We start from the raw sequence: 25,549 nt of genomic DNA on the forward strand, positions 1-25,549 counted from the left end.
GTAGAGGGCACTGGTGGTCTTCTGATGTCTAGGTCAGTGCAAGGCTAAATGCCAAGACTTTATGAATAATTAAGGGCTTCCTATCAAAATGTTTGTTCAGCTTAAGGACAAAGGGTTTCTGTTTTCTGGTCTTAAGGAAGAATGCAGGGGTTTGATTGGCATAGAAAGGAATGTGGGGACAGTGCCGAGAGGGAGCCAGGGGGAAGGGCCCTCACCTCCACGGTCAAGTGCCAGCACTTGATCTGGGCCAGTGCCCAGGAGCCCCAAATCTGCCTCTAGTCTGGGGAGTTGGTTAGGAAGTAGGATTGGGCCTTTAAGACAATCTTGTGTGTATCTTGTCTGCTAACAGCCTGACGATTGTTTACTGATACTCTTGCCTAAGTTATTTCACAGGGATTGCTCCCTGCTACACAGTGTTGAAATTACATTCAGAGATTAAAAAAAAAAAAAAAAAAAAAAAGACATGAAGAACACAACTACAAGTAAATAGCACTTATCTTTGTACTAGTTAGGTTTTTCCCTTTGATTCTTTTAGCAAGGGCAGAAAGAGCATGCAACATACGTTAACAACTGGAAGGGTTGGTCCAATGAGAACAGGTTTTCTTCGATTTTGCTTTTGGAAAATTTGGTATTTTCAACATGCAATTTTATGATCAGTTGGGTGTAAAGTTGTATAGGTAATTATGATCCATCTATTTCCCTTGTTAAAAGTTTTAAACTTAGTAAAATTGTTTAGTGGTAGCCAAATGAACATTTATAATTCCTTCTTAGATTATTGCCTTTAAATTTGATCTTTCGGCACTGTAGAATATTACTATAAGACTTAACCTCTCTTTCTATGAGAAGAATAATATTAATACTAGCCTTTTCTCAGTATTTGGTTTTACCTGCGTACAGCAGTGGGAGACATTTTGCACTGTCTCGATGTCAGTATATATTATGACAACATCTTATATTAGTGACAATATCTTTTAAATACATCTGTGTTTCGTTATTTTCTTGGAACTGAAACTTGAGTATATTCAAAAGAATTCTAAGTTGTTAGTATACAGTGTATTTATTAAAAGAGAAATGTCTTGGTTAGAAATCACTAAATTTAGTCTAAGGGTTGTTTTTTTTTTAAATAATTGCCTCTAAATTTCTTTCTTGTGTTTGATAATTTAATCTCTTTTAATATACTAACTTGAAATATAGGAACAAATAATCATTGGAGGTCCCTGTGCTCAAAAGATCATACAGTGCATAGTTAGTGGCAGAAGAAAATCTCGAAGAACAGCATTGTAATACTCTTGTGTAGCATTTTGTACTTATTCCACTACGTACAGTGATTTATTTGAACCTCACAACCAACCTTTGGAATAAACAAGTCAGGTATTATTATCTCTTTTATAGATATGGAAATGGAGGATTAGGGAAGATGATACTGTGGATCGAGAAAGATGAAATCACTTGTTTTAGTTGTTCCAGAGGTCTAGTTTAGTGTTGGGTGTTGGAGCCATTAATAGCATGTTGGTAGCTATTAGCGAGTTCTTGATAATAGGTTTGATTGTATTCTTCATTATGATTTATAACTTGAAAAAATATTTCCAGTTTCCTAGATGAATTTGTTCATACTTAGCACTTTTTAAGTTTCAACTGGTTAATTACTCATTTGTTTGTTTTAAAAATAATTTTTTGGTAACTATCATGTGAGAACTGTTGTGTCATAGGCCTTGGAGTCCCATTATGAGTAAGGTATGGTCTTTGCTTTCCCTAATTATGTCCTTCTCCTGCCTAAAATACTTTGCTTCTCATAGCTTTTGTGGTAAAGATTAAGATCTTTAAAACTTTCAGTGATGTCCTCCATGGTCTAGCCCCTTGGCTGTCTAGATTCATCTGAGTATCTTCCTCTCTATCCCCTCCCACCTTCTTGCCTTTTTCATTGTTTCTTTTTCAGCCAAGTCTTTCACCATATTGTCTCAATAATCAATAGCCTAAATAATTTTTACTTACTCCTCAGATATTGGCCCAATTGATATTTTCTCTGACTAGATCACATCTTCCTAATATCTTCTTCTTTTTAAAAAAAAATTATTTATTTTATTTATTTTTATTTGTGGCTGTGTTGTGTGTTCGTTGCTGCGCGCGGGCTCTCTCTAGTTGCGGCGAGCGGGGGCTACTCTTGGTTGCGATGCATGGGCTTCTCATTGCGGGTGGCTTCTCTTGTTGCAGAGCACGGGCTCTAGGCACGCAGGCTTCAATATTTGTGGCACGTGGGCTCAGTAGTTGTGGCTCGTAGGCTCTAGAGGGCAGGCTCAGTAGTTGTGGCACACGGGCTTAGTTGCTCTGCGGCATGTGGGAACTTCCCGGACCAGGGCTCGAACCCATGTCCCCTGCATTGGCAGACGGATTCTTAACCACTGCGCCACCAGGAAAGCCCCCCTAATATTTTCTTTAATGGGATATTTTTCCTATTTTTCACTGTAGTTTTCATAGAAGTGATTTTTACACTGTTTTTTTGTGATTATTTAATAGCTTTTTCCATTCTTTTTACATTAAGTTCAATAAGGACCATCTCTTTTTCTATGGAGGACATTTATCTTCAAAACCTTGAAACTGTGGAAAGCACAAGTAAATACTTATTGACATGAAGTTGGTAATTTTTTCAGCCATTTTAGTGCTTTTTGGTTGTCTGATTAGATTTTAGATTGTATGCTCTTTTGACAACCAAGTTTGTCTTCTTTTTACTTACATAATGTATGTAAAATGTGCCCTTGGCCAAAGCAAAAACCAATGACTTTAACTAATTACTGCAATTGAACTAAAATTTTAGTGATTTCTCTAATCAGAATTCTCAAGATAATATTTGAATGTTTTTAATTACATATATAAGATATATTGCATGAACACATTTCCTCTCTCTCTCTTTTCTTGAGTAAACATTTTTACTTAAGTAGACGAACTGTCTATATTGAATAACTTGTCTGGGAGATGATGAGATTAATGAAGAGACAACATTTTCCTCCTTTTGTATTTAGTTTGTTTGGTACCACCTGTAGTTCATTGTAAGATTTTGAACTTTATACATTATAATAATCAAGGCATTCATTATATTTTTATTTTAGTGATAGACAAATTTTACTTCTCATTTTTTCTGTCCATTTGTTATCTAATATTTAAGTTCAAATATTTACTTCAGAAATTTGAAAAATGATAAAATACTTTCAAGTCTCAACACAGCAGGATATAATTTGTATTTTACAGCTATTTGCAAATGCTAAAATTATTGTAATTAAATAAATATAACAGTTAATACTTGTAGGGGTGTTGAGAAAGCGATACTGATACACTGCCTATGAACGTAAATCTTGATTCAGACAGCAAAATGTGAAGCATGCTTTGAAGAGACCAATGTGGAAGAATATGTACTGATGTACAAAGATCTTGATCACTAGGACATATTGTTTAGTCATAAAAAGCAGGCTGTAGACTTTTAAATATATATATATATATCTCCATTAAAATTATAAATGTATCTATGAATGCATAAAATCAATAGAGGTCTGTAGGTATGTATGCTGAATTCATAAAAAGTGGTTATCTGTGGGGAGTGGAGTGGAATCAGGAGGAAGAAAGAGGAACTTTAACCTTTCATTTTACCTACAGTTTAGGTCAAAAATTTTTTTTCCTTTCCATGAGTATTGATATATTGTGTAAGTTGAAGAGTCGTTGTGTGCAGAACTAAATACACATTTCTTAGTTTTTTAAACTGCTTTCATTTCTCAGTTGAGTTAGTGAGTTTTGTACTCATTTTATTTTGGAAAAAGTGATCTAATCTTATTTTACTGTACAGGATATGAGTAATAACAAAAATACATTTTTGGAACCAATTTGTACATTCAGACCTTGCATTTGGGGACTCTGTATAAATCTTTAGATCCAGCTGTTGCTGAGGATATTCTTTCAGTTGCTGTGAGGTGTGTTGATTTTAAAAGAATGGATGGTTGTTCCTGAAGTGTATGTATGGCAAAAATTTTATAGTACTGCTGTGAGTGTGAATGGATTGTTTAAGTTAATTCCTTTGCATCGAGTAATAAGAATCACTTCCATGTTTTTTATTTAAAATTTCGAAAGAAGAATTTTTTTATAGCAATGCCAGATTGGTCCAAAAATTTTGTCAGCTCTGTATTGTAATTTGTCAGCAAATGGAACAGAGTCTTTTAAAGTGTTTGTTAATTAGGGCATATTCATTTTCAGTCTCTGTTACTACACAGTCAAGACCTACTTGTTTCTATTTCCTTAAATTTATCCTGGAGTTTGTCCAAGTTGAGTTTTAATGAGTTGTTTATCCTGCTAGTTACATTAGGATTTATTTTTCCCTAGAGAGTAATGTTTGAATTGATAGTTTTTTAAACCTATTCTGTAATATGAACATATGTTCAGACTAGGACTTCTGGATATGTGAAATAGGCATTTGTTAAATAAGTTATTTTATTTTCACCAACTTAACTGTTAAAATGTAGGTTTAGTGATATTTCAAAAACATAAGGTAAGTCCAGAAGTTGTTAGATAATTTTAGTATGAATTTTATTGAGCTGTTTTATTTTAAGCCGAGTTTAAATAAATTTGTAGTGGTATAAATCACAAGGAAAATTATACTTTTATTGTTTATTTTCACTGGCTTTTTAATGAGCCCCCCAAATAGCTTAAAGTTGTAAAAGCTATTCATCTGTTTCAAAATTTCTGAGGCAAATACAGTATGATGGTATGGTTTGATGAAATGGATACGTAGGTGTTTATTATTTTCTATACTAGTTAACCTGTTGGAAATATCTCAGAATTGACAAAAACAGAAGAGGAAAAAACCCCTCTTCGTTGATATTGTTTTACTAGCAGGTACATTCTATAATCTACCGTCTATTGCCAAATCATTTATAAATGGTTTATTTTAGTTCAAATGCTACTGGAATATTAAACAGAAGTATAATAAAATGTACTTTTATTTGCAGTCAGTTATAGCTGGAAAATAAAACAAACCACAAAAACATGCCATACGTGTATGCTATAACTTACTTGTTTATTGTTGAATTCTGGCTTTTGTAAAGTGAGTTATTTCCTTTGATGTTAAATTAAATTGAACCTGAAGGACAGAACTGCCCTCTACCCTTGGGCAGTATTAAAATGTAGAATAAATTAATCTTTTTGAATTTGCATATGTTTAAGTTTTTATTCAAGTCTGTGTTATCCATTTGGGAATCATTTTATGTGACATTTCATGGCTTGAAAGAGTACCGTATACAGTAGCTGAAGTTTTTATGAAATAAGTAAAGACCCACTTGTAAAAAGAATCCTGACTGTAATTTTGCCTTATAAATAATTATTGCTTTAGTTATAAGAACATGGCTCTTGCTACACCATAGGACTTCCTAAACACCATGGAATATCTGGCTAAAGATAGAGTGGCTAGATTAATTATACATTTTTATACTGTAGGTTTCCAAATGTCTGTTCTGTTTACTTAGTATCACTACTGGTAAACTGTTGTGCTTTTGTTTTTGTTTTTGTTTTGGTCAAGAATTTTGAACAGAAATTTGAGAACATAGTAGAAAGAGAACCACCACTCAATTTTTAAACCTGTAATAAAAGACAAGAAAGTGACTTAAAGAATGGCCACAATGTTAGAAAAGCAAAATGAACCAGTAATGATAATGAAATATAAATTTATGAATTAGATTCTATTGTTTTTTCTCCTGCCTCATTTGATCTCTATTATCTTACCTGCTTGGTTTAAGGAATCTTCTATTCAGTGCATTTAAAAAATTTGTTTAAAAAGATTTAAAAAAAGATTTTTGGCCCCACTGCGTAGCTTGTAGGATCTTAGTTCCCCGACCAGGGATCAAACCCACGCCCCGTGAGTGGAAGCATGGAGTCTTAACCACTGGACCGCCAGGGAAGTCCCTTCAGTGCATATTTATTTCCTTATCTATTTATTACATTCCTTTGATTTTGTGGCAAGATGTGACCAGGCTTGTGGATTGAACGGTAAATCTAGGTAGAGCCACACATTGCTATTAAATATTTGAGAGTTGTATGGACAGGGTGGTAGATGTGTTAATGTGCAACTGTATATTTAAATTATGAGGCATGCTAATTAAGAGAGACAGGTGATCCCAGGGTTTTGTTTTTATTTTGTTATTTTCGAGTAAGAAAGGGCAGTCGTTAGTTGATTGGACCAGTGTTCCTAGGAACAGAGTTCTGAATACTTTAGGGAGGTTTTGAATTTTAATTGAGATAAAATCCACATAGCATAAATTTACTATTATAATTATTTTAAACTGTACGATTCATTGGTTTTTAGTATATTCACATTGTTGTGCAGTCATCATCACCTATTCACATTGTTGTGCAGTCATCATCACCATCCAACTCCAGAGCATTTTCAAAACTCCAAAAAATAAACCCTGACTCTATCTGTGATTCTGGATAGAGAATGCCACATACAATATGTGGCATTTTCTGTCTAGCTTCTTTTACTTAGCGTGTTTTCAAGGTTTCTCCATGTTGTGGCATGTATCAGTACTTCATTACTTTTTATGGCCAAATAATAACTACTTTATAGTGATATACCACATTCTGTTTATCCATTTATCAGTTGCAAGTTTGGGTTGTTTCTACTTTTTGGCTAATAAGAATAATGCTGCTATGAACATGCATATATGAGCTCCAATATGAACAACATTTTCAGTTCTCTTGGGTATATACCTAACAATATAATTGCTATATTTACCTTTTTGATGAACTGCCAAATTGTTACACACAGTGGTCGTACTATTGTATACGTCTACCTCCAATGTATGAAGGTTCCAATTCCTCCCCATCCTTGCCAAGACTCGTTATTTTCTGCTTTTTTTTTTCTTTCTTCTCCTTTTATGTCTGTCTTAGTGGGTGTGAAGTGGTATCTCTTTGTGGTATTGCTTTTCATTTCCCTAATGATGTTGAGCATTTTTTTAAGTGCTTATTGGCCATTTGTGTAACTTCTTTGGAGGAATGACTGTTTATGTGCATTTTTAAATTGGGCTGTATATCTTTTTGCTGTTGAGTTGTGGGAATTCTTTGCATATTCCAGGCACTAGACCCTTCGTAGATATATGATTTGCAGATTTTCCCCCCCATTTTGTGTGTTGTGTTTTCACTTTCTGGATAGTTTCCTTTGATACACAAAAGTTTTAAATTTTGATGAAGTCCCATTTATCTGTTTTTCCTTTTGTTTTTGGTATCATATTTAAGAAATTGTTCTTTAATCCAAGATTGTGAAGATTTACACTTATGTTTCCTGCTAAGATTTTATGGTTTTAGCTTTTTGATCAATTTTGAGTTAATTTTGGTATATGGTGTGAGGTAAGGGTCTAAGTTCATTCTTTTGTATTTCGATATTCAGTTGTTCTAAGACCATTTGTTAAAAAGACTGTTCATTCCCCACTTATTGACCTTGACCATTTGTCAGAAGTCCATTGATCATAGATGTATGGGTTTATCTCTAGACTCTCAGCTCTGGTGCACTGATTTATATTTATATGTGTATTTGATTGCTGTACCTTTGTAGTAAGTTTTGAAATTGGGAAGCATGAGTCTTCCAACTTTGTTTTTCTTTTTCAGGATTGTTTTGGCTATTCAAGATTCCTTGTAAATCCATATGAATTTAATTCGTTTAGGATTAGTTTAATCATTTATTCAAAATAGATGGGATTTTGATAGGGACTGTATTGAACCTATAGCTTAATTTGGAGAGTACTGTCATCTTAACAGTATTAAATTTTCCAATCAATAAACATAGGATGTCTTTCCATTTATTTAATCCCTTCTTTAATTTCCTTCAACAATGCTTTGTAGTTTTCAGTGTAAAAGTCTTACACTTCTTTGGTGAAATACTTATTCCTAAGTATTTTATTCTTTTTGTTGCTATTATAAATGGAATTGTTTTCTTAATTTCCTTGTCAGATTGTTCATTTTAAGTGTATATGGGTATAAAACTGATTTCCATGTAGTTACCTTGTATCTTGGAACTTAGTTGAACTTGTTTTTAGCTCCATTCATTGGTGTGTGTGTGTGTGTGTGTTTATAGTTTTCAAGGTATGAGATCATGTCATCTGTGAGTAGTGATAGTTTTACTTCTTTTTTTACAATCTGAATGCCTTAAAAATTTTTTTTGCCTGGTTTCGTGACTGGAACCTTTACTGCAATGTTGAATAGAATGGCAAGAGAAAAATACTTGACTTCTTCCTGATCTTGGAGAGAAAGCTTTCAGCCTTTCACCACTAAGTATGATGTTAGTTGTGTGTTTTTCATAAATGTCCTATATCATATTGAGGAAGTTCTCTTTAGTGTGTTGAGTGTTTTATATTATGAAAGAGTATTGGATTTTGTCAAGTGCTTTTTCTGTGTCAGTTGATATGGACATGTTTTCTCCCCTCTTCTTTCTATAAGTATGATGTATTGCATTGAGTTCTTGAGCCATTCTTTTATTTCTGGGATAAATTTCAGTTGTTATGGTGTATAATGCTTTTAATATTCTTCCAAATTTCATTTACTGGTATTTTACTGAGGATTTTGCATTTATGTTCACAAGGGATATCGGTGTGTAGTTTTCTTGTGTTGTTTTTGTCTGGCTTTGGTACCTGGGTAATACTGATGTTACAGAAGAAATTGGGAAGGATTCCCTTCTGTTCTTTTTTTTTGCAAAAAGTTGAAGAGTATTGGTATTTTTTTCTTCTTTAAATGTTGGTAGAATTCACAAGTGAAGCCTTTTGATCCTGGACTTTCCTTTCTTGGGAGATTTCTACTTTATTTTTGAAGAATAGTTAAGTTGGAATTATAATTATTATTATTTTTTAAAATAAATTTATTTATTTATTTATTTATTTATTTATTTATTTATATTTGGCTGCATTGGGTCTTTGTTGCTGTGCGCGGGCTTTCTCTAGCTGTGGCGAGCCGGGGCTACACTTCGTTGTGGTGCACCGGCTTCTTGTTGCGGTGGCTTCTCTTGCTGCAGAGCACGGGCTCTAGGTGCACGGGCTTCAGTAGTTGTGGCACATGGGCTTCAGTAGTTGTGGTTCGTGGGCTCTAGAGTGCAGGCTCAGTAGTTGTGACGCACGGGCTTAGTTGCTGCACGGCATGTGGGATCTTCCCGGACCAGGGCTCGAACCTGTGTCTCCTGCATTGGCAGGCGGATTCTTAACCACTGTGCCACCAGGGAAGCCCCGGAATTACAATTATTAATTGACAGTTCTTTCTTTGAACACTTTGAATATTTCAACCCAGTGCCATGTGGCCTCCATGGTTTCTTCTGAGGAATGCCTTCAAAGCTCAACCAGGCAGTTTTCAACTCTGCCACCTTTTCTTGTTGTGCATACTCTTAAAGTCAGCCAGAAGTGAGAGCTTAAGGCCTTTCTCTTGTCTTCTCTGCAAGTGTGCAGCGATTAGCATGTGTGTGGCCTTCCGTATTCCCAGGAAGGTGTCTGAGCTTTTCAGCGTTTTTATTCCTGAAAGTATCATTTCCCAGCCTTTCTAAGATTTTGGTTAGTCTCTTTTTTTGCCCCTTGTCTTGTCTATCTATTATTCCAGGCAGCAAGGACTATTGCAGTACATTTGCCTGTAAATGTTTTCTACAAATGCTCCTGGGTAGTTGTTTTAGTATTGGGAGAGTTCTGAATTAAGAGAGAGAAAGCAGGCTCTTTGAGTTGGTCCTCTAGGTAGCCACCAGACAGGTCAGAACAAACAACCACAATTTCTTTTGAATAAGGTCTTTTTTGCTTTCTCTGTTACCTCTTACTGGGGATAAGGGCTATTTGGTACCACTGCTGAGCCTGGGGGCCAGGGGATGTAACACGGGTAAATAAAAATACCACAAAGTTCACTGTTCCTACTGATATTGAGCTGTTTAAAAATTTTTTTTTAATTTTACTTTATTTTTATTACGTGTTCCCATGTTTGTTGCAGGCTTTTGGTTAGTTTCTAGAGTTCTGAAAAAGTTGACTTTTGACAGTTTTTGCCAGCTTTTGTGTTGCTTTTATGGAGGGACAGACTTTTGGCATACCTTACTCTACCATCTTCGTTGATACAATTCCTCTTTTGGAGGTTTTCAGTGAAGTTTATTTCTTTTTGTTTTAATTAAAAAATGTTTTTAATTGAAGTATAGTTGATTTACAGTGGTTCAGGTGTACAGCACAGTGTTTCAGTTGTATATATGTGTGTGTATATATATATATATTCTTTTTCAAATTCTTTTCCATTATAGGTTATTACATGATGTTGAATATAGTTCCCTGTGCTATACAATAGGTCCCTGTTGTTTATTTTATATATAGTAGTGTGTATCTGTTAATCCTAAATTCCTAATTTATCCCCCCCTTTCCCCTTTGGCAACCATAAGCTTGTTTTCTATCTCTGTGAGTCTATTTCTGTCTTGTAAATAAGTTCAGTTGTATCATTTTTTTAGATTCCATATGTAAATGATATCATATGGTATTTGTCTTTCTTTGTCTGACTTAAAAGTGAAGTTTATGTCTATGAGAAGGTAAGAAATCATTTGATAATTCAATGTCGGAGCAGGGAGTGGAGGTAGTTTGATACATTGATAATGCTCATATCTTACCTTCACATTTTAAAAATGTTTTATGAAATTAATTCATTTTGACATAGTATGTGATTTCCATAGTCCATTCTTGAAGTATTGCAGTTTCTTAAATTTTTTTGAAAAAATAATGATACATATTTCTCAAAGGACCAAGCAAAACAATACAGACATTTATATAGGGGAAAAAGGGAAAAGATCACATAAAGTCATCCTCTGTTATCATCTTCCAGCAATGAATATTATCAATAATTCTTTCCAGAATTTTTTATCTCAACATACAAACACATGCAGACATACTTTTATGTGTGGGTAACCCACCACTTCCTGCCATTACATGGAACCATATTATAATGCAACTACATACATTTTTACCATATTTCAGCATATCCTTTCATATCAGTAGGTTCGTCTAACTTCATTCTTTTTAATATCTGAGTAGTTTTGCATCAAATCAATGTGTCAGAATTTATTCAACTATGAGATTTTCTCAGGTTTAGGCTATTTTAAATAATGCTGCAAACACTGTCTTTGTGTAAGTATTCTTGCAGGCTCGTGTGAAAATTCTTTTCAGATAGATTCCTAGAAGATGAGTTAGAGTCTGAGAGGTCTTGCTAATCTGAGAGGTTAAAAGAGTCATACATTGTTTTAGTTTGAATTTCCCTTTTTACTGGTGAGGCTTAAGAGTCTTTTCATGTTTATGGGTCATTTCTAAATATAACACCTGCATTTTTTCCTCAACCATTTCAGTGTATCTCACAGGAACCTGTACATAACATTGTTATAGCACTCATTATGTTAAATTATAATTACTGGTTTACTTGTCTCACAACTAGATTCTGAATTCTTTGAGTGTAAAGATAGTGCCTGTATCTTCAGTTCCTAGCAAAAAACCTTGTATCTGTTAAGCTTTAAATATTAAATGTAATTGATTTTCACTATAGTCATCTGTGGTAGATTGGGCAGGGATAATTATACTTGGCTTTTAAAGAGGGAAGTGAAGCTCAGAGAAGTTATATATATCTTTTTCCTAAAAACATGAAACAAATAAGTGATTTAGCCAGAATTGGAATTGATATTTTAAAAATTTCATGTCCTACTTCTAGTACCTTAAATGAAAAACTTTGAAAATAAGGCTAAAGAGATTTAAAAATAAAAGTAAATTCAAGGAAAGTGAACCCTATGGAGTCAGACTTCGATGCAGTCTCAGATGAATGGCTGTGTAAAGCCTATTCAGGTATTTCTTATGGATAAAAACCATGGAAAACAAACTTAATTAGTGAATTAGGTTATTATCAAACTGCTGCAACCACACTGCCTTCCTTGCCATTGCTTGGACTTGCCAGGTTCAGTCCTACCTCAGGACCTTTTCACCTGCCTGAATCACTCTCCAGAGATACCCGCACAACTGTCACTTACCTCCTTCAAGTCTGCTCATGTCTTGCTTGGAATTAAATCTATCCTTTTAATACGATATACCCACCATATATGAAATTGCTCCCTCTTCAGTAGTTCCTATTCCATGCTCTACTTTTTGTTTCCAAGAGCATTTCTCTTCTAACTTCCTTATATCATTTGTTTACTTATATTGATCAATTTTTAAATTTGTTTCCTGTCCCCATTAGAATATAAACTGTGAGGACACTGGGATTTTAATTTTCTGTTTTGTTCATTGATGTTTTAAAGTGGCTAAGATACTTCCTAGGTAGCTAGTGCATGACTGCTACAGAATAGGCAATTAATAAATATATGCTGATTTTATAGACTTTCTAGAGAACAGCTTTAAAATGAAGCTTGAAGACCAGCTAGGCCTAATCTGAGACCTAAACAGTCAAAGTCACAGCAACATTATAGCTCATTTTTTTTATAGACCTAGGAACTGCAAAGTAAAAATCCAGTCTTGACTTTGAAGGATATTAGGTTTATTAGCAAGGTGGTTCTCAGCTGCAGTAGCAATGGCTAGAAAAGGAGCCCATTGACTTGAAAGATGACTGAAATTAAAAGTATACCTGGAAAATACAAAGGTAACCAATTGACATGAGACTCTGTCAGTATCTCAACTGTATAGGACTATTGCTTGAAATCCCTTTATATTCTTCTTACGGTTAAATAGTGCACATACGCTGATTGTTTTTACTAGTCTGTAGTGGACAGGTGGACGGATAGTAGAAAACAAGGGAAATTCTGGAGAAGGACTGGTACCTCCATGTTACATTTATTGGAATGAATGCCCATAGAATTTTTTTCATTATCTGCTCTTTTCTCCACGAACACTGATTATGTATATTGTCCTTTTATGTCATCCATATCAGTGTCCTTTTCTAAAATCATTTTATACTTTTTCAAAAGTTCTATCTTATGTGACTTTCTGAATTTTATCTACTATGTTCTTAATTGTATTTTATGTTTTTAATTTCTAAATATTTGAGGATTTTGCAGATACCGTTCTTTTATTAGTTTATAGTTTAATTCCATTGTGATCAGCACATATACTCTGATTTCAGTCCTTTTAATTTTATTGAAACTTGTTTTTGTAAATGTAAATTGGTGCAGCCACTGTGGAAAACAGTGTGGAGATTTCTCAAAAGGTTAAAACTAGAACTACCATATGACCCAGCAGTTCCACTCCTGGGTATATATCCAAAAAAATAAAAACACTAATATGAAAAGATATGTGCACCCCAGTGTTCATAAGCAGCATTATTTACAGTCACCAAGATGTGGAAACAATATAAGTGTCCATCTACAGAGGAATGGATAAAGAAAATGTGGTGTGCGCACACACACACACACACACACACACACACACACTGGAATACTACTCAGCTGTAAAAAAGAATGAAATTTTGCCATTTGCAGCAACATGGATCGACTTGGAGGGCATTATGCTAAGTGAAATAAGTCAGACAAAGACAAATACTGTATGATATCATTTATATGTGGAATCTAAAAAATACAACAAACTAGTGAATATAACAAAAGAAGCAGACTCACGGATATAGAGAACAAACTAGTGGTCACCAGTGGGGAGAGGGGGAGGTAGAAACTATTGGATGTAAAATAGGTTCAAGGATGTATTGTACAGCATGGGGAATATAGCCAATATTTTGTAATAACTGTAACTGGAATTTAACCTTTCAAAATTCTATAAAAAATAAATTTAAAAAGGAATAAGGCAGATCTGCTAGTAAATCCTATTTTAAGTGTTAATTAGTATTATTTTCACTGTTATTTTTGATGATTGACTTGATTTAAAAAGTATAATGCTTGAGCTGAATATATGTGTATGAATGTGTGTGTGGACATTATTCTAGTTTGTATTTTTATTTTTTATTATTGTTAGAGGTTCTGAAATAGTGAAACGTATTTAAAGTTAGTAGAATTGTGTATCTCTTTGATTTAATTCTAATTAAAATAATTTCTGTGTATACCTTTTCTTCCCTTGCATCCTAATTTATTTTATATGGCGTTGTTTATAAATGTTATTTAATATATTGTTTGTTATGCTTTCTATTTTCTTATGCAGGACCAAAAGATCTCAGATTGCTGTAACTGAATGTATATTTGAACTTCCAAATCTCACAGTTCAAGCTACAAGAGCACAGACACTTCTGCTGCAAGCAATTTATCAAAGTTGGTCTCATACTGGAAATGTCAGCTCTTCAGCAGTGAATGAAGCTTTGATGAATGAAGTTTTCCAAACTATAGGTAAGAACACAGTCTTCTTGACAGGTGTATGGAAAACTCTTGTTAGAGGTGACTAATATTTTATCATTCAAATTTATGTGTATAGCATGATCAACTTAAATTGTAGTGTATTTCTGTGAAAGCAGATTTTTATAGCTCCTGTGTAAAATCCAAGATATGAGTTAAGCCATTCAATTTTGTTCTCTGCCACCAACTTGTGGATATATTTTGTAGTTGCAAGAGACTATTTTTCACCAACTCCTTGTACAATTCATTCTTTGGCCTTACTTGGATAACTTTTGAGGGGATCAGTGTGTATGTTTGAAATGATAACCAAGTCAAGTATAAATACAATATGTTTGATTATGCTGGTAGAGTGGAATAAAATTCTTAATTATAGTACTTTAGCAATTCATAAGCAAGTTAATTTTTTTAATGTGGAAAACATTAGTCTTACACCCTGAATGAATGAATTAACTACGGAAAATTAAAAATCTGCTTTGATGCCAGTATATTATCTTCATCTTATCACTCACTTTGTAGATAAACAAGAAAACTTGCAGAAGGCTTGCTTCTTTTAGTTGTTTCAGCTCAAAATACTGTTTCGTCAGTGGCACAAAAAGGATATTTTTTTATTAAGTGCAATCATGCTTAAAATGATAATGTTATTTTTATCTTATACCTCATTTGTTTATTAAAATAAAACTGGTTTTGTTGTTATACGATGCTTTTGAAGGTTTTAAGTTTAGACCTTACTATGGGGAATATCTTATAAATTCTTAAAAAATGCATTTTAATTAGAGCCTTTTTATTTGATATAGCCATTGCCTAATGTAAAATTTTACAGTTGTTTTGGAACAGGTTTTTAGGATTCTATAAAAAAATTATGGGACAAATGTTTCATTTGTTTAGAAGTTCTTAACTTGGGGCTTATGAAAGGGCTTCGAATTCTGTGAATACCCTGAAATAGTATGCAGATCTTATGTGTGTATAAACATATACCCCTAAGGACACACATATTTATGTTCTCTTTTTGAATTGATTCTTTTATTAAATGTAGTGAGTCTATTCCTTAGAGAGTCTTTTGACGTATCTATTTTTTCTTATATTAACATAGTTACAATTAGCTTTCATTTGGTTGGTATTTGCTATAATTCCTTTTGCATGCTTTACTTAAAACCTATCTGTTTTTATCTTTAGGTATATGTCCTGGAAATAACCTATAACTAGATATTATAGATCAAGTTTTATAATCTGCCTTTTAGCTAGTAAATTCAATCCATTTATACTTGTGACTATAGGTTTTTTGTCTTTGTTTCTATCATCTTACTGTTTTGTTTTCTTTTATACTGATTTAGCTACACTACTTTTTAAAAAATTGCTATTATTTCTTATTTAATATCCTCTTTACACTTGTTTGGAATTTCTATACTCCTATTGAATTATTATTATTTTTTTAATTTTTGAATTTTATTTTATTTATTTTTTTTATACAGCAGGTTCTTATTAGTCATCCATTTTATACACATCAGTGTATACATGTCAATCCCAATCGCCCAATTCATCACACCACCACCCCCACCACCGCCCACAGCTTTCCCCCCTTGGTGTCCATACGTGTGTTCTCTACATCTGTGTCTCAACTTCTGCCCTGCAAACCAGTTCATCTGTACCATTTTTCTAGGTTCCACATATATGCGTTAATATACAATATTTGTTTTTCTCTTTCTGACTTACTTCACTCTGTATGACAGTCTCTAGATCCATCCACGTCTCAACAAATGACCCAATTTCGTTCCATTTTATGGCTGAGTAATATTCCATTGTATACATGTATGACATCTTCTTTATCCATTCATCTTTTGATGGGCATTTAGGTTGCTCCCATGACCTGGCTGTTGTAAATAGTGCTGCAATGAACATTGGGGTGCATGTGTCTTTTTTTTTTTTTTTCCACACACTGTATTTTATTTTTACAAGAGATAAATAGACTGACACCAAGCATTGTACATGGATGACCACAACAAAAGCAACAATGATTGCGATTACCAAACATGAAACACACTCATACTATGTCATAATATTGACATTCGGTCCAGTAATCCTCCACTGTAACAGCTCCTTTACTTTGCAGTGAAAATGGATTTGTATATTCTTTGCCTCTGAGTCCTTGTGGGATTTTTTCTTTTTTTTAATTCAAACAAAGTCACAAAAATTATACTCATCCTCATCAGTTCACTCAGTCCCATGTAATTAATTTTTTTTTTATCTTGATCTTTTGTTAGCACTTTTATGAGTTCATCAGTTTTTCATTAGAGTTCTGAAAATGCTTATTCATTCAGTTCAGCAGTACAGTCAGTTACCAGAAACCTGTACTTGTCAGAGTCTTTTCCATGAATTTCTTAAAGATGAAACCCTTTTATAGGAACATATTTGCAAAAGCATCAGAGTACACCCAGAACTGTCTGTAAATGACAAAAGACTTAAAAATGACCACGGTTAAAGATTTGATGAAAGTTCATAATAATGCAGTTGACAAGAAAATTAGTTATTTCTGAGATATACATTTTAAAGTAATAACTAGGATTATGACTTATAACATTATACCAGAACATATAAGATTTTTAGAAATTTCATGTAATGTCTGAAACATTTATATTAACATATTTCCATACAAATAACCCAATGAAAGTTTAGTTTTAGTTGTTTTGTTTGTTTGTTTTTTTATACTGCAGGTTCTTATTAGGCATCAATTTTATACACATCAGTGTATACATGTCAATCCCGATCGCCCAATTCAGCACACCACCATCCCCACCCCACCGCAGTTTTCCCCCCTTGGTGTCCATATGTCTGTTCTCTACATCTGTGTCTCAACTTCTGCCCTGCAAACTGGCTCATCTGTACCATTTTTCTAGGTTCCACATACATGCGTTAATATACGATATTTGTTTTTCTCTTTCTGACTTACTTCACTCTGTATGACAGTCTCTAGATCCATCCACGTCTCAACAAATGACTCAATTTCGTTCCTTTTTATGGCTGAGTAATATTCCATTGTATATATGTACCACAACTTCTTTATCCATTCATCTGTCGATGGGCATTTAGGTTGCTTCCATGACCTGACTATTGTAAATAGTGCTGCAATGAACATTCGGGTGCATGTGTCTTTTTGAATTACGGTTTTCTCTGGGTATATGCCCAGTAGTGGGATTGCTGGGTCATATGGTAATTCTGTTTTTAGTTTTTTAAGGAACCTCCATATTGTTCTCCATAGTGGCTGTATCAATTTACATTCCCACCAACAGTGCAAGAGGGTGCCCTTTTCTCCACACCCTCTCCAGCATTTGTTGTTTGTAGATTTTCTGATGATGCCCATTCTAACTGGTGTGAGGTGATACCTCATTGTAGTTTTGATTTGCATTTCTCTAATAATTAGTGATGTTGAGCATCTTTTCATGTGCTTTGTGGCCGTCTGTATGTCTTCTTTGGAGAAATGTCTATTTAGGTCTTCCGCCCATTTTTGGATTGGGGTGTTTGTTTCTTTAATATTGAGCTGAATGAGCTGTTTATATATTTTGGAGATTAATCCTTTGTCCGTTGATTCGTTTGCAAATATTTTCTCCCATTCTGAGGGTTGTCTTTTCGTCTTGTTTATGGTTTCCTTTGCTGTGCAAAAGCTTTGAAGTTTCATTAGGTCCCATTTGTTTATTTTTGTTTTTCTTTCCATTACTCTAGGAGGTGGATCAAAAAAGATCTTGCTGTGATTTATGTCAAAGGGTGTTCTTCCTATGTTTTCCTCTAAGAGTTTTATAGTGTCCAGTCTTACATTTAGGTCTCTAATCCATTTTGAGTTTATTTTTGTGTATGGTGTTAGGGAGTATTCTAATTTCATTCTTTTACATGTAGCTGTCCAGTTTTCCCAGCACCACTTATTGAAGAGACTGTCTTTTCTCCATTGTATATCTTTTTCTCCTTTGTCATAGATTAGTTGACCATAGGTGCGTGGGTTTATCTCTGGGCTTTCTATCTTGTTCCTTGATCTATGTTTCTGTTTTTGTGCCAGTACCATATCGTCTTGATTACTGTAGCTTTGTAATATAGTCTGAAGTCAGGGAGTCTGATCCCTCCAGCTCCGTTTTTTTCCCTCAAGACTGCTTTGGCTATTCGGGGTCTTTTGTGTCTCCATACAAATTTTAAGATGATTTGTTCTAACTCCATAAAAAATGCCATTAGTAATTTGATAGGGCTTGCATTGAATCTGTAGATTGCTTTGGGTAGTATAGTCATTTTCACAATGTTGATTCTTCCAATCCAAGAACATGGTATATCTCTCCATCTGTTGGTATCATCTTTAATTTCGTTCATCAGTGTCTTATAGTTTTCTGCATACAGGTCTTTTGTCTCCCTAGGTAGGTTTATTCCTAGGTATTTTATTCTTTTTGTTGCAATGGTAAATGGGAGTGTTTCCATAATTTCTCTTTCAGATTTTTCATCATTAGTGTATAGAAATGCAAGAGATTTCTGTGCATTAATTTTGTATCCTGCAACTTTACCATATTCATTAATTAGCTCTAGCAGTTTTCTGGTGGCAGTTTTAGGATTCTCCATGTAGAGTATCATGTCATCTGCAAAGAGTGACAGTTTTACTTCTTCTTTTCCAATTTGTATTCCTTTTATTTCTTTTTCTTCTGTGATTGCCATGGCTAAGACTTCCAGAACTATGTTGAATAATAGTGGTGAGAGTGGACATCCTTGTCTTGTTCCTGATCTTAGAGGAAATGCTTTCAGTTTTTCACCGTTGAGAATGATGTTTGCTGTGGGTTTGTCATATATGGCCTTTATTATGTTGAGGTAGGTTCCCTCTATGCCCACTTTCTGGAGAGTTTTTATCATAAATGGGTGTTGAATTTTGTCAAAAGCTTTTTCTGCATCTATTGAGATGATCATATGGTTTTTATTCTTCAATTTGTTAATATGGTGTATCACACTGATTGATTTGCGTATATTGAAGAATCCTTGCATCCCTGGCATAAATCCCACTTGATCGTGGTGTATGATCCTTTTAATGTGTTGTTGGATTCTGTTTGCTAGTATTTTGTTGAGGATTTTTGCATCTATATTCATCAGTGATATTGGTCTGTAATTTTCTTTTTTTGTAGTGTCTTTGTCTGGTTTTGGTATCAGGGTGATGGTGGCCTCATAGAATGAGTTTGGGAGTGTTCCTTCCTCTGCAATTTTTTGGAAGAGTTTGAGAAGGATGGGTGTTAGCTCTTCTCTAAATGTTCGATAGAATTCACCTGTGAAGCCATCTGGTCCTGGACTTTTGTTTGTTGGAAGATTTTTAATCATAGTTTCAATTTCATTACTTGTGATTGGTCTGTTCATATTTTCTGTTTCTTCCTGGTTCAGTCTTCGAAGCTTATACCTTTCTAAGAATTTGTCCATTTTTTCCAGGTTGTCCATTTTATTGGCATAAAGTTGCTTGTAGTAGTTTCTTAGGGTGCTTTGTATTTCTGCGCTGTCTGTTGTAACTTCTCCTTTTTCATTTCTGATTTTATTGATTTGAGTCCTCTCCCTCTTTTTCTTGATGAGTCTGGCTAATGGTTTATCAATTTTGTTTATCTTCTCAAAGAACCAGCTTTTAGTTTTATTCATCTTTGCTATTGTTTTCTTTGTTTGTATTTCATTTATTTCTTGCTCTGATCTTTATGATTTCTTTCTTCTGCTAACTTTGGGTTTTATTTGTTCTTCTTTCTCTAGTTCCTTTAGGTGTAAGGTTAGATTGTTTATTTGAGATTCTTCTTGTTTCTTGAGGTAGGCTTGTATAGCTGTAAACTTCCCTCTTAGAACTGCTTTTGCGGCATCCCATAGGTTTTGGGTCATCGTGTTTCCATTGTCATTTGTCTCTAGATATTTTTTGATTTCCTCTTTGATTTCTTCAGTGATCTCTTGGTTATTTAGTAACGTATTGTTTAGCCTCCATGTGTTTGTGTTTTTTACGTTTTTTCCCCTGTAATTCATTTCTAATCTCATAACGTTGTGGTCAGAAAAGATGCTTGATATGATTTCACTTTTCTTAAATTTACTGAGGCTTGATTTGTGACCCAAGATGTGATCTATCCTGGAGAATGTTCCATGCGCACTTGAGAAGAACGTGTAATCTGCTGTGTTTGGATGGGAAGTCCTATAAATATCAATTAAATCTATCTGGTCTATTGTGTCATTTAAAGCTTCTGTTTCCTTATTTATTTTCATTTTGGATGATCTGTCCATTGGTGTAAGTGAGGTGTTAACGTTCCCCACTATTATTGTGTTACTGTCGATTTCCTCTTTTATAGCTGTTAGCAGTTGCCTTATGTATTGAGGTGCTCCTGTGTTGGGTGTATATACATTTATAATTGTTATATCTTCCTCTTGGATCAATCCCTTGATCATTATGTAGTGTTCTTCCTTGTCTCTGGTAACATTCTTTATTTTAAAGTCTATTTTATCTGATATGAGTATTGCTACTCCAGCTTTCTTTTGATTTCCATTTGCATGGAATATCTTTTTCCATCCCCTCACTTTCAGTCTGTTGTGTCCCTAGGTCTGAAGTGGGTCTCTTGTAGACAGCCTATATATGGGTCTCGTTTTTGTATCCATTCAGCAAGCCTGTGTCTTTTGGTTGGAGCATTTAATCCATTCACATTTAAGGTAATTATCGATATGTATGTTCCTATTACCACTTTCTTAATTTTGGGGGGTTTGTTTTTGCAGGTCCTTTTCTTCTCTTGTGTTTCCCACTTAGAGAAGGTCCTTTAGCATTTGTTGTAGAGCTGGTTTGGTGGTGCTGAATTCTCTTAGCTTTTGCTTGTCTGTAAAGCTTTTGATTTCTCCATCGAAATCTGAATGAAATCCTTGCCGGGTAGAGTAATCTTGGTTGTAGGTTCTTCCCTTTCATAACTTTAAGCATATCATGCCACTCCCTTCTGGCTTGTAGAGTTTCTGTTGAGAAATCAGCTGTTAACCTTATGGGAGTTCCCTTGTATGTTATTTGTCCTTTTTCCCTTGCTGCTTTCAGTAATGTTTCTTTGTCTTTAATTTTTGCCAATTTGATTACTATGTGTCTCAACGTGTTTCTCCTTGGGTTTATCCTATATGGGACACTCTGCGCTTCCTGGACTTAGATGGCTATTTACTTTACCACGTTAGGGAATTTTTCAACTATAATCTCTTCAAATATTTTCTCGGGTCCTTTCTCTCTCTCTTCTCCTTCTGGGACCCCTAAAATGCGAATGTTGTTGCGTTTAATGTTGTCCCAGAGGTCTCTTAGGCTGTCTCCATTTCTTTTCATTCTTTTTTCTTTATTCTGTTCCGCAGCAGTGAATTCCACCATTCTGTCTTCCAGGTCATTTATCCGTTCTTCTGCCTCAGTTATTCTGCTATTGATTCCTTGTAGTATAGTTTTCATTTCAGTTATTGTATTGTTCATCTCTGTTTGTTTGTTCCTTAATTCTTCTAGGTCTTTGTTAAACATTTCTTGTATCTTCTCGATCTTTGCCTCCATTCTTTTTCTGAGGTCCTGGTTCATCTTCACTATCATTATTCTGAATTCTTTTTCTGGAAGTTTGCCTATCTCCACTTCATTTAGTTGTTTTTCTGGGGTTTTATCTCGTTCCTTCATCTGGTACATAGCCCTCTGCCTTTTCATCTTGTCTATCTTTCAGTGAATGTGGTTTTTGTTCCACAGGCTGCAGGATTTTAGTTCTTCTTGCTTCTGCTGTCTACCGTCTGGTGGATGAGGCTATCCCTGTTGAATTTTTAACTTAAAAAATAACTGATGCTGCTTTGGAATATAATTTGTTAGTTCTTCAAAAAGTTAAATCTAGAGTTATTATATAACCCAGCAATTTTACTCCTATAAATACACCCAGGAATTGAAAACATATATCTACTTAAGATCTTGTACATGAATTCGTAGCATTATTTTTTTCCTTTTTGCATGCAAAAGTATTTATTTATTTATTTATTTATTTTTAGTTTTATTTAAAAAAATTATTTTAATTTTCGTTTATGCTACATGGCATGTGGGATTCTTTGTTCCCCGACCAGGGATCAAACCCACGCCCCCTGCATTGGAAGCACTGGACCACTAACGAAGTCCCAAAAGTATATAGTTTTAATAATAATTTTATATATTTAAGGTATGGAACAATTTAAGGATGTTTTGATATACATGGTGAAATGATTACCAGGGTCAAGCTAATTAACATATATATCTCCGCACATAGTTACATTGTTTTTCTGTGGTGAGAGCACCTGAAAGTTTACTCTTAACAAATTTCCAGTGTGCAGTACGGTATTATTAACTAAAATCATTGTGCTGTACATCAGATTTCTAGAACTTATCCTACATAACTGCAACTTAGTACCCTTTGACCAACATTTCTCATTTCTCCCACTTCCTGGCCCTGGTAAACAGTATTCTGCCCTCTGCTTCTATGAATTTGACTTTTTAGATCCCACCTATAAAGGGGATCACATAGCATTATTCTGAATAGCCAAGAGGTGGATACAACACAAGTGTCTTTAACCAATGAATGGATAGACAAAATGTGTTATATCTTTACAATGGAATATTATTCAGACATAAAGAGGAATGAGGTACTGATCCATGCTGTGGATGAACCTAGAGAACATTATGCTAAGTAGAAGAAGCCAGATGCAGTAAGTCTCATATTTTGATTCTAGTTTTATGAAATGCTTAGAATATGCAAATCCACAGATACAGAAAGTAGATTAGTGTTTCCCAGAGTCTGGGGAAAAGGAGGAATGGGGAATGACTGCATAAGTTTCTTTCGGATTGATGAAAATGTTCTCGAATTAGATAGTAGTGACGTTTTCACACTTGTGAATATGCTAAAGTCTGCTTAATTGTACACTTTATAAGGGTGAATTTTATTTTATATGAATTTTATCTAATTCAAAAAAATGTTTTAAATTGATGAGTATTTAATTGGACTAAATTATGTGTTGTGGTCTGAATGTGTCCTGCCAAAATTCATATGTTGAAATTCTAATGCCCAATGTGATGGTGTTAGGAAGTGGGGGGGCCTTTGGGAGTTGATTAGATCATGAGGGTGGAGTCCTCACACATGAGATTAATGTCCTTATTAAAAGAGGCCACAGAAGAGCTCCCTTGATCCTTCCGCCATCTGAGGACACAATGAGAATTTAGTAGTCTGCAGCAGGAGGAGGTTCTCACCAGAACCTGACCATGCTGGCACCTGATTTTGGACTTTCAGCCTCCAGAACTGAGAGAAATAAAGTTCTGTTGTTTATATGCTACTCTGTCTGTGGCATTTAGTTATAGCAGCCCTAATAGGCTAAAGCATTATGTTATTGCCATTGTTATGGCCATGATTTTATGTGGAGTTACTGTACAAAATCTTTTCTTTCAGATCCTCACCCATAAGGCCTATAGTGAAGCCTTCATTGGCAGTAGCCTTTATCACTGTTGGAAATTATCTAATTCATGTTTTTGTTTGTCAGATTTCTGTTTTCTGTGATATTCTCTCCAGAGTTTTTGTTTCTTTGTTCTTTGTTTTTTGTCTTTTTTTTTTTGGTTTACTGTCTCACAGTATTACTCTTCCTTTATTTATTTAAAATTTTTGTTTTTTGTCAACTGGCTTAGATAGCCTAAAAATTCATATTAAGTTTTGATGGTGCTTAGTTTATAATTTTTATTCTGACAAACTAATTCCATATTTCCTTTTTTGAATTTATCAAATGGACTGTGCTATGCAAAAACATTTTATTTAAAATTTCTTACTCTGAAAATATTCTGTCCTAATAGAATGCTGGCGTAGGTCTTAAAAAAAGGAACAGACAAGTTATCACAGATTAAGTGATTCATAACCTGATGTTCTGACATTGAGAAATCTAAAATTATTAGAACTAATTTTATGGAGATTAAGGGAGTTGAGGAAAGTGGAACAATGTTAGGAAGGTTCATCTCTTTGCCAAGGAATCTTATTTTTATCAAATGAAGCAGCTATAAAATTTATCATAGATGAATTACAAGAATCAGCTAAAATATTTTTAAAAAGCTAGGTTCCCAAGTGTCTAGTTTTCTTATGTCGTTTTTGCCCCCCCCCACCCCAAATCTTATTCTGTTTATTTTAGTCTTAGTACAGTGCTTGCTTATAATATTGTCCTCTAAATTTTCTGTCTTAAGATCCAGGAAATATATATTTAAGGTATAAAGTTGTTAGCATTTTATTATCTTACATCTGTGGGCAGTCAATAGACAATACTCAGCAGTGTTAAGCTTTGTTTAATGTGTTTGGTTTAACCAGTGATCCTTTGCTTTACATTGCAACTAGTTCTCGTTTAATATATTAATGGAGTGATTATGCAGGCTATGTATGTTCTTAGACTTCTCAGACTTATATTCTGATAATGTTTGGAAGAAGAAACATTCTTCCATTTTGCAGTTGACTCTAAGCTAAGCACTTGTCTTCAACGTTTCTGCCTCACCTTCCATCATAATCTTTTGCCCCTAGCCTACCTTCCTACTTCTTGCTATGTTATTATTGATAGTTACTAACGCATAGCATCCGGTTTTCTCCTGTCCATCATTCTAGTGGCTTTTCCCTCTGTCTCTATTGAGCATAATTCTCATTTGATAGAATTCTCCTGTATTATCCTTTTTTCTTTAATAGCTGTTTCTTTAACACAAGTCAGCACAGTTTTTTCCTTTGGATTAAACACTGTGGTATAGTCTGTGTGTTCCTTAAAAAATTACATTCTTTTCCACATTCATGCCTTTGCCCAGGTTTACCCCTCCGTCGTATGCCAGAAATGCTTTAACTTGGTTTCTCTTCTCCTTCCCATTCCTTCTGTTCAGTCTTTTTTTCAAAACAGCTTTATTGAGATATAATTCACCTACCATATGATTCACTTCTTTTTGGTATGCAGTATTTGGCTTGTACTATATTCAGAGTTCTGTATTCATCACTACAATCAATTTTACAACATTTTCTTTTGCCCCCAAAAGAAGTCCCACATTCTTTAGCCATCACTCCCCAAGCCTCCCATCTCCCCAAGCCAGAAGCAAACACTAATCTGCTTTTTGTCTATATGGATTTGCCTATTCTGGACGTTACATGTAAATAGATCATGTAAAATACAGTCTTTTGTGACTGATTTCTTTCACTTAGGGTACTTTTTAGAAGTTCATCCATATTATAGCATATATGAATT

At 34.3% G+C, this 25,549-nt stretch overlaps 1 protein-coding gene across 5 annotated transcripts in view; it reads left to right on the plus strand.

Annotated features, from left to right (window-relative positions):
• VPS13B (vacuolar protein sorting 13 homolog B) overlaps window positions 1-25,549 on the plus strand; it is an 802,016-nt gene that overhangs the window by 125,623 nt on the left and 650,844 nt on the right. For all 5 annotated transcript variants that reach the window (XM_061172062.1, XM_061172061.1, XM_061172063.1 and 2 more), the window contains exon 17: window positions 14,139-14,320. In XM_061172062.1, the coding sequence (XP_061028045.1) occupies window positions 14,139-14,320 (182 nt within the window). The remainder of the gene's footprint in view (window positions 1-14,138; window positions 14,321-25,549) is intronic.

This window comes from Eubalaena glacialis, chromosome 17 (assembly GCF_028564815.1).
Source record: "Eubalaena glacialis isolate mEubGla1 chromosome 17, mEubGla1.1.hap2.+ XY, whole genome shotgun sequence".
NCBI classification, from domain to species: Eukaryota; Metazoa; Chordata; class Mammalia; order Artiodactyla; family Balaenidae; genus Eubalaena; species Eubalaena glacialis.